Source organism: Fulmarus glacialis, unplaced genomic scaffold (genome assembly GCF_000690835.1).
Source record: "Fulmarus glacialis isolate BGI_N327 unplaced genomic scaffold, ASM69083v1 scaffold35272, whole genome shotgun sequence".
NCBI lineage: Eukaryota > Metazoa > Chordata > Aves > Procellariiformes > Procellariidae > Fulmarus > Fulmarus glacialis.
Window position 1 is genome coordinate 1,671 of NW_009200329.1, and position 9,759 is coordinate 11,429.

The 9,759-nt window shown below is 58.7% G+C and overlaps 1 protein-coding gene across 1 annotated transcript; it reads right to left on the reverse strand.

Moving 5' to 3' along the window:
- Positions 1 to 7: 7 nt before the first annotated feature.
- Positions 8 to 9,683, reverse strand: LOC104073699 (1-phosphatidylinositol 4,5-bisphosphate phosphodiesterase gamma-1-like). Its single transcript, XM_009573570.1, has 25 exons — positions 9,453 to 9,683; positions 9,239 to 9,340; positions 9,041 to 9,159; positions 8,854 to 8,939; positions 8,540 to 8,660; positions 8,257 to 8,425; positions 7,853 to 7,972; positions 7,533 to 7,640; positions 7,194 to 7,381; positions 6,780 to 6,980; positions 6,521 to 6,640; positions 6,038 to 6,221; positions 5,637 to 5,714; positions 4,409 to 4,512; positions 4,092 to 4,188; positions 3,720 to 3,786; positions 3,105 to 3,268; positions 2,889 to 2,985; positions 2,533 to 2,757; positions 2,062 to 2,210; positions 1,161 to 1,275; positions 761 to 922; positions 443 to 531; positions 136 to 320; positions 8 to 59 (listed from the first exon to the last, which is right to left on the reverse strand). The coding sequence occupies exons 1-25, from the start codon at positions 9,681 to 9,683 to the stop codon at positions 8 to 10; spliced, it is 3,333 nt and encodes a 1,110-aa protein (XP_009571865.1).
- Positions 9,684 to 9,759: the final 76 nt, after the last annotated feature.

The window sequence follows — 9,759 nt, forward strand, 5'->3', positions numbered from 1 at the left end:
ATCCATCTCAGCTGCGTTTGGTGACCATTTGCCGGTCCCTCTTCTTCTTCTCCATCAACCTGATGGGGAGCAAGGTGGTGGCCTTAGGGACCCTCCTGAAAGGGACCTCCTGAAGGCACGGGGGAGGACACTCACTTGCGGTTGCGGACTTCGGTGAGCTCCATGAGCCGCTCCTGGGCCGCCCGTAACTCGTCGAGGCGCTGCTGGTAGCGGGAGTCGCAGCCATTGGTGCGCTCATAGCTGGAGACCTGGCTGGAAAGCTCACTGGCACGGTCCCGTAGCTGCTGAATGGACGAGTAGAGATTCTCCTCGTCTTCTTCCTGCTCCAACACAAGAGTATGAGGCTGGTGGGGTGGACAGGACACCCCAAGGTGCTGTTGCCCCCTTCCTCCAGCTGGGGAAACTGAGGCGTGGGGTTCCTTGAGCTGTCCAGGCCACCTGCCTTGGCGTTGATAATCTCGATGTGGATGAGGAGGGCGGCGAGCTCCAGGTCCTCGGTGTAGCTGTTCTTCAGCGGCACCGACCGGTAGCCTGGACACAACACCACAACACGAGCTCAGCCCCATGGCAGGGTCTGAGCCCCTCACCATGGCCAGATCCCCAAGGAGATGATGATGATGATGATTGCAGGGGGGTTGGACTAGATGACTTTTAAAGGTCACTTCCAACCCAAACCATTTGATGATTTTATGATTCTATGACGATGATGATGATGATGGTGATGATGATGATGCTGATGGTGTGGATGGAGGGACCATACCTGTTTTGAGGCCCTTGACGGGGAAAGTGGCTTGTGCCAAGAAGTTGGGGTCGCTGAACATGTCCTCCTCATACACCACAAAGCGGAGGAAGGCAAACTCAGGGTTGTTGATGTCGAAGACAAACTGCTTGAAGAGCCAGACGGGGTTGAAGCCGTTGTCAGCTGGGTGGTGAGGAGAGAGCGGGGAGGGTCAGAGCGGGGCTGGACACATGGACATCACCGGCACAGCACCAGCATGTTAATGGGAGATGCCTGTCCTCGTCACTCCTCCATGAAACCCAGCCCCATCACCCACATGTCCAAGAGGACCCCAAAGGGCACAGTTAGGGTTGTCCTGGCATCCCTGCCTGTCCCCGGGCTGCAGGGGCTGGGTGGGAACGTCACCCGTGTGGACCCTCACCTACGACGTCTGTCTTGTTCTTGCTGTTGTCGTACTCAGAGCCGCACACCTCCACCTCCACGAAGGGGCACACGATGCTCCTCCCATTCTTGGGTAGGTGCCGGGCACCGAGGATCTGCAGGAGGAAGAGGAGGGTAAGGTCTGGCTACATCAGGTGAGGAAGGACTCTCCGGGGCAACCCCATGGCTTGGCTGTTTTAGAATCATAGAATCATAGAAGGGTTTGTGTTGGAAGGGACCTTTAAATGTCCTGTAGTCCAACCCCCCTGCCATGAGCAGGGACATCTTCAACTAGATCAGGTTGCTCAGAGCCCCGTCCAACCTGACCTTGAATGTTCCCAGGGATGGAGCATCTACCACCTCTCCGGACAACCTGTGCCAGTGTTTCACCACCCTCATCGTAAAAAATTTTGGGTGTTTTGGGCTTGCCAAAAGCTTCATGGCCATAATTAGCCACACCACACCTGATTTATGACTTTGGACCGGTTTTAGCTTGATTTTAGCAGTATGCGCCAAATTATTTAAAAACCTTTGCTGGATTCATGCCATGCTCAAGAGTCAGGTGCCTACAAACCAACCCACCCCAGCTCTAACACCGAAATTACCCAAGGGTTGGGTAAGGTGCCTCTGGGCCTGTTTTAGCTACTTTACTGTCCACCTCGCTCTTGCTCAGGTTAGGCTCAGCTCTGTGCAATTGTGGGGTTGTCTCCCAGGAAAAATGATGCTGCATGCGGAGAAAGACCAACAAACCCAAGAAGTCATGGGGTAACAAACTCGATGGAGCAAATATGTGGCTGAAACATGTAAAAACCACCCCCAGTTGACCCAAAAACAAGGAAGAAGTGAGTCTGCATCTTGATGGTGACCACCTCAAGGTGCACTTGCTGTCCTTGCCCACTTGCCTGCAGCTGGACTGTGATGGGCTCCACGATCTTCAGGCTGTTCTTGTCAAAGGGGTCAAAAGTCTCATCCCTCATGATGTCGGGCTGCAGGACGTAGCCACTGCGGCCGCCGAGCATGAAGAGCGCCTGATTCAGCTGCATCGGCTTGTCTGTGGCCGCAGGGACAGAGAAGCTCTGAGCCATGGGGCTCAGGGACCTCCCTGAGGTCTTTGGGCAGAAGGTCCTGCCCTGGTAAACCCCCTGCTAAGAGCCCCCAACCCTGGTTAGAGGAGGGATGCAGCTGGGATTTGCATGAAGCACCCAAGAATTGCATGGAGACGTCCCAATCAGGATGAGGACAAAGGTTGGAGAGATCATCCAAACCACCTCCAGCAATAGGACAATAGGACCCAGGGCAGAGCCACCAGGGATGGGAATTTTGGGGTGACCTGTGAGGATGAGCCCAGCAGCCACCCCAGGAGCAGGATTTACCGGGCGTCTGGAAGTTGAGGGCCACGAGCTGACTACCACAGATCCACATGGGCAACGGATCGTAGTTGGAGGAGTCCAGGCGCTGCCCTTTGGGGTAGATGCGGCTGAGCTGGCGCCGGTTGTACTGCAGGAACTTCTTGCCCTTGCTGCGGTTGGCGTACTTCTCCGCCTTGGTCTCCGGGAAGGAGGACATGTCCCGGTAGCACGCCTTATCTGTGCCAATCTCTGAAAGCACCAAGGTGGCCATCAGCAGAAGACACAGGGCTTTCTGGTGGCCTGGGGATTGGTCCGCCATGACCACTTGGTTTCCCCCACCCATCTCTTCCCACGCTAATCCCCCCTTCTCCAGCTCTTACTGTCCTCATCGAACGGCACCGGACGGCAATACACAACCAGCTCGGAGAGCTCCAGTGCAATCTTCTTCCTCCGCTCCATGATCTTCCCCTCCTGCATCTGCACAAGGGAAAACAGGAGCTGAATGTCTCCACCCAGCCTCCTCTTGAGATGTTGAGGACCATCTGCTGGGGGACAGGACCATCCACCCCCATCCTCTGCAACCTGGTGCCCCTCACCCTGGCGTCAGCATTCTGCGTGGCCTCTCGGATCTTGGCCACCCACTCGCTGAGTTCCTCTTGCGTGTCTGCGGCCACATCCAGCGACTGGGCTGCGTGGGACATCTGCTGGGAATGGATGGTGAAGACAAATGGTTTGGAGCTCCTCCCGTCTTTGGAGATAACTATAAGGACATCAGAGGGGGGCTTTACTCGAAGACATTCCCAACGGATGGCTCTGTGGAGCAAACGAAACCTCAGCGGTCCCGCTCCCGGGCCCCCACCAGCTCTCCCTGGCACCCCACCAGCCGTTGGGGTCCTCCTCTTGTGAGGGTCCCATTTTTCTAATAAATGGTTTCAGCTTTCCACGCTGAAATGCATTTTCCTTTCAGCCAGGGGTAAATATCCCCTGAATCATCCAGACCTCCGAATTCCTCTGAACCCCCTCAAAATCAACCAAATCCCTCAGAACCCAGCTTTGTGTTGCTCCCCGGCACGTTGTGCCAAGCATGAGCCCGGCTGGCAACTGCGTGATGAGTTTGGGAAGCCTCAGCTCACAGCACTAAGCTTCAGTGTGGGGTCCCGCGGCAGTGGGGGTCCCCGCGGCTGTGGCGGGGACGTGGCGGGGACACTCACCGACGTGGCAGGACGGCACATCGATGAAGCCTTTCAAGAAGTTCCCCAGGGGACTGTTTTCCGATGACTGCAAGAGAGGAAGGAAGAGGAGGTGGTGGGGGGCGGCTGTGCGGGGCTGAGCCCAGCGCCCGCTCCGTTTGGCAACCTCCCTCCAGCCCTGCAAATCCACCAAGTCCAAGCAAAAGCAGAGAAAAAACACCCTCTCGGCATGCTCTGCTCCGCGGTTGAGCATCCCCCAGCCTCTGGATAAGGATCTGGACTGGAGCGGGGCTGGGAGCATCCCCCAGCCTCCGGATAAGATTCTGGGCTGGCACAAGGCTGGGAGCATCTCGGGTGGCCTCGGTCCCAGGTGCGTGGGGACATGGCACTCACGGCCTCATCCTGCTCCTGTGCCTGCATGCTGACGATCTCCTCCACGTAGTTGGCCGGGAACCACAGTTGCTTCTTGCCCCCGTAGTCCCCCCGCCACCTGCAAGGGGTGAGAGGATCAAGGCAAGCGGACCAATTTTGGGGGGGACAGGGATGTTCATGCTGCATGCAATGTCGGGGAGTGGTTGGAGAAGGGGTGGGAGGACAGAAAAGGAGGCAGTTAAAACCCACCATGGGACAACCCACGGGAAAACCCGGGGTGTCCCCTCCACCCCCCACCCATGGTGATGCCCACCCGGGGGCCACCCAACTGCCCTCACCAGCCGCCGTCCTGCTTGTCGACGTTGTGGATGATGGCCTGCTTGCAGAATGACAGCTCATCCTCCCGCTGTGCTTTGTAGTCGTAGAGAGCCTTCACTGTGCACTGGGCCACCAGGGAGAGGGACATGTGTCACCACCCAGTGCCTGGGGACACTGGCAGGCAGTGCTGCCTGCTCAGCCCAGCATCTCGAGCTCCCACGGTAGAGCATGGGGGCTCCTGAGGGTCTGATACCCCAAATGATGCCCCCAAATTGCCCATGCCAGCACTGAGACATGTTAGAGGGGACAGGAGAGCTGTAGGTGCCCGTGGTCCTGTAGGACCACCACATTCATTGCAAAGCGGGTTCCTCTTCTGGGTCCCCCAATGGTTTCTTCTGGTGCACTGAAGGGGTTAATCCCCTGATATTCCCACACTCCCCTGGAAAACCCCATTTGGGTTAAGCTTTCCCATGTCTGGTCTTAGCCTGAGAGCTGCTCTGCTGCAAAGGGACCTTTAAGGCACAGCATTGTTGGACCATGGTGTAGTAGGATCACAGGCAAGGAACCTTGGGGCTCCAGTCCAGCCTTCTCCAGGGTCAGCTCCAAGACCAGCCCGCTCCCAAAAACCTCTGAGGATGGAGACCAGGTCAGCTCTGAGATCAGCCCGGTCCCAAAAACCTCCAAGGATGGAGACTGGGTCAGTTCTGAGACCAGCCTGGTCTGAAAAACCTCCGAGGATGGAGACTGGGCCAGCTCCGAGACCAGCTGGGTCAGCTCCAAGACCAGCCCTGTACCAAAAACCTTCAAGGATGGAGACTGGGTCAGCTCCAAGACCAGCCCGGTCCCAAAAATCTCCGGGGATGGAGACTGCACCACCTGGGAACTGACCCTAAACCTGCTCTTTTGGGATTCCCCAGTGCAAAGGGATCCAAGGGAGATTCCTCACTGTTGGGGCAAACTTGTGCCAGGTCCTTGCTCCAGGCTGGGTTCTCTCCAGACCTCACCTACTACACTGTTACGATGCAGTCACCGGAACTCGGACTGTCCCCAAGTGATGGGGAGGTAGAAAGGTCCCACCAGCTCCAGCATCACTCAGGGGTCAGAAAAATGCAGCAAAACATCACCACTTCTCAGGTAGGTGGTGGGAGATGTGGTGGGTCTTGGAGGACACTGCCCAAGAGCCCCAGCACTAGAATTGTCATGTCCCACCATCCTCCACCTCCCAGGGACACCAGCTCGGCCCCTTACCCTGGCCATTGGCATCTTGTTGGCCTCTACGTAGAAGTGGGGGGTCCGCACCTCATACAGGGCTCCATAGTCCAGCTCCTGCAAGGAAAGACACCTGAGTGGGTCACCCGGATGCGGGCAGCGGCTACAAGGGGATGTGGTAATGGTAGGAGCTGGGCCACCATGTGTGATCCAGAGGAGGTTGAGAGGGACCTAATAACCCTTTGCAACTCGTTGGAAGTGAATTATGGTGGAGTTATAGCCGTGGGCAATGGCTGCAGAACGAGCTTGGCTGGTTATGGTTGGGCTTCAACCAAGAGGCTGGAGGAGCCCTTCCCACCATGGTGGAGCTGGGGATGGAGCTCGGTTGCCTGTGGCACAAAGCCCCCCTCCCCACCATCCCCACTGCCCGGAGCACTCACGGTGGTGCCCATCTTCTCCAAGGTCTCCTCATTGATGGGGTAGCGCAACTTCATCTTGCGGTACAGTGGGTGCTTCTCATAGTAGCTGACGAGGTCCACGAGGCTCTCGAACTCGGCCGAGCTGCCCAGCATGAAGAGCCGACCTTCCTGCTGGATGCGGCAGTGCTTGATCTTCCCCTCCGCCCTGGGGCCAAGAGAGCCGGGGGGGAGATACGTGAGGGGTGGCCGGACCCTGGCTCCATGATGGGGATGCCACTGGGGTGACCACCCTGAGGACGTGGCTTTCCCATCACCGCAGCTAGGGGGTCCCCCCATGACAGCATCATGCGTCCCACCATGTCACCCTGCTGACCCAAACCAAACCCCTGCCACCCAGCATGGAGTCACAGTAGACATGAGCCAGGCAGTTCTCAGCTTTGCTGGCAATGTGGGCACCGTGGCTGAGCCCAACCAGCCTCAGGGCGCCGGGGTGGCCACACTCACCGGAAGGAGATGGCGTAGGAGCTGGGTTCACTGCGCTTGCGCACCAGGAAGGCTCCATCTCGCGGGACCCGCATCAGCATGTGCTCGGCCTGCAGGCGCGTCAAGCTGGCGTGGTACCACCTGACCAGGCAGAGAATGGAGGAGGTGGGCTGGTGTCGGCATCCCCACATCCCGAGGGACACCCAAGCCCTGACACCGGGGATGGAGGAGGCTGGTGGACCCAGGGGACCAAGGGGTTGGGGATGGGGACCATCCTCACTCTTTGCTCTCGTGGGCATTGGGTTGGGGGACGGGGTCGGTGAGGCGCATCTCGAACTCGTTGCAGCGGAGCGGCACCTCGCGGTAGTGGCAGATGAGGCTGTAGAGACTGTCGAAGACCAGGTTGTCCGTCAGGTAGAACTTGGTGGCGCCGGCCTCCTGTCGCGAGTGGATCCGGCAGTGCTGCACCCGGCTGGACCTCCTAGATGGCGGTGGGGAGAAAGCAGGAGTGAGTCAATTCGGGTCCACGTGCCCACCATCCCACGCTCGGGGGTCCACGTGCCATGAAAACAACTAGTGTTTCCTCCCCAAAACGCCATCCCAGCCACCAAACCAGGGATCAGCTGGACCCCCGGTGGGATCACCCAGAATGGCTCAGGGAGGGCGGGATCTTGCCTCCCCCTGGGTCTCCTACCAGAAGGAGAGGGTGTAGTCGCCCACGAAGGTCTCGCTCTCGCGCACCAGGAAGGTGCCGTCCTTGCCGCCTGTCTCGGTGCAGTACTCGTGCAGCAACTTCTCAGCGATCTGCCGCCCATCACGGCCACCTCCCAGCTTCCCGTGGAACCACTTCTCCGTGAAGTGCAGCTCGTTGTTGTTGAACTCCTGCGAGTTCACCCCAAAATGGGAGAGATGCCCCAGGGTCAGCATTCCTCCCAGCCATCAGCATCAACGGGGCGTTGCCACCCTCTCCCCCTCCCCGCAGAGTCCTCCCTAAATTCCCTTGCCCTGTGGACGCATCCTGTCCCTCACGCACCTCCTTCTGCTCCACCTCCTCCTCATCCTCGTTGAACTGGTAGCGGGATGTCTCCTCTGAGTAGTAGATCTTGTTGCTCGTCAGGACGAAATAATGGGGGCTCCAGGTCTGGGAGGGAGGAAGAGCATCACTAGGGCAGGGAGGATGATGGCATGGAGGGATGGGGCTTTGAGACCCCTGTTTCTGCCCCCTTCCATCCCCCACAGCATTGCAATGGTCTAGGAGAGGCCATGCCCCATGCCCAACCCAAACACCAATGCTCATCCCTGTCTGACAGACCCTGCTTGGCCCCTGGCTGCCATTTGCAGGGAGCCCCTTACGTGGTCGATGGGATCTTCGAGGTAGAGGATGCCGTTCTTGATGGAGTTGCTGATGTCATTCTCCGAGTAACTGGCGGTGGAGACCTCCTCGTACAGATTCCCTTCGACCAGCTTCTTGTGCTGGGGACAGCCCAGGGAGGAGAGCTCAGTGGTGGGCACGGTGTCCCCATCACACTGAGCTCCCAGCCCTCAGGCCACGCTCGGGCTCCTACAGGTACCTCTCCACCACCCCCTGTTCCTCTTGACCATCTCTTGCAGTAGGACATTGGAGAGATGTCCTACTTGTGCATGGAGGGATATTACTCTTGAGTCCCAACATTTGGGAGAATCACCATCCCTCCCAGCCCAACATGGTCCTTGTCCCTCCTGCAAAGAGAAGCTTTGGGGTAGTGCCTGCTCCACACCTTGATTAGGATCTTCTTCTTGAGCTGGGTGGGTGAGGGCAGCTCGTCGGCATTGATGTCCACTGGCTTGGTGAGTAGCATGTCCCCAAAGACCTTCTTGAAGTGGGAGGCCATGTTCCTCTGCTGGACGATGCTGCAGTGGTCTTCGATGGAGAGGATGATGGGGAACCTGGAGGAAGCAGGTGGGAATGGTGACTTGGGATGAAGGCGAAGGAAAGGGAAATTTGGGCAGAGGTTGCCTCCTGTCCCAGAATTGGGATGTTGTTGGCGGGCTGGGGCTTACTCGGAGGTGACGAACGCGTGCTCCTTGATGGTGTGCAGCACGTCCAAGAACTTGATCTTGGAGGTGAGTGTGTGGCCGTGGTAGATGATGGGGAGATCGTCTGGGCCATCCCAGCAGTCCACTGAGAGGGGAGACACCTCAGTTAATGCATGCTGGTCACTGACTGTGCACCGGGGCCATGTTTTTGGGCCCCCAAAGGACATGGAAGACTCCCCACGCAGTGCCATGGGATGGGTGCAGGGGATGGTCTGTCTGATGGACCGTGGGGTGCCAGGGGGGACTGAGCATCACTGCAGGGTGCTGGGGGGACTCACGCTCGATGCAGCGGCAGCCCATGCGCAAGCAGCGGGCGTACGCCTCCAGGGAGGACTCGCTGGAGAACTGGTCCCCTGTCAGGTACCTGCAGAGGAGTGAGAGGGACCATCAGCGGCCAGGGCTGCCCTGGTCAGGGGTGATGGGGTGCTCGTGGGGGTCCTCAAAGAAAGCCCACCCTGTCCTTACGTGTTGTGGGAGGAGGAGATCCAGTACTGGGACAGGGGGTGGTTCATCTCCTCGGGCACCACACGCTCATACTTGGCGTCCATCACCATGTTCTCCTTGGAGAAGAGGTATGTGAGGAACTAGGGGGGAAGCAGAGAGGTCAGAGCCTGCCAGGGCTGGGGAGACACCCCTGGGCGGGTGCCATGTGGGGCCACCAACCTCATCCAGCTGGAAGGAGGGGTCTGCCACCTCACTGGAGCCCTCCTTGACGTAGGTGCACATGTAGTCCCGCACCATGTCCACGTCACTGGCCCAGGGTTCCTGGGGTGCAAACAAGGCTGTCATTACGGGATGAACAGGGCTGGGGCATCGCATGGGGGTCCCTGAGGTTGGGGCTGAGAGGGATGCCCCAGGGGTCTCTAAGGGCACCCACCTTCTGGTCGTGCAGCAGGAACTTCTGGAAGTCGTAAAGGGAGATTTGGCACAGCTCGGGGCGGTCCACGTTCCTGGGACACGGAGCAGCCATCAGCGAGGACCGGGAGCACGAGTTGGGGTAGATCCCATGGGGGAGTTGAGGCTGCTTGGCCCCTTGATGCCCCCTACTCCTGCCCCGCTCCTGCCCGCCATGCCAGCTGGTAAGGGGCTCGGGGAAAGTGCCGGCCATGGGGGTGCCGGGGCACCCCGAGCTGTTGGGTGCTGCTAGAGCAAACACTCCCAGTGTCACCCTGTGACCTGGGAGA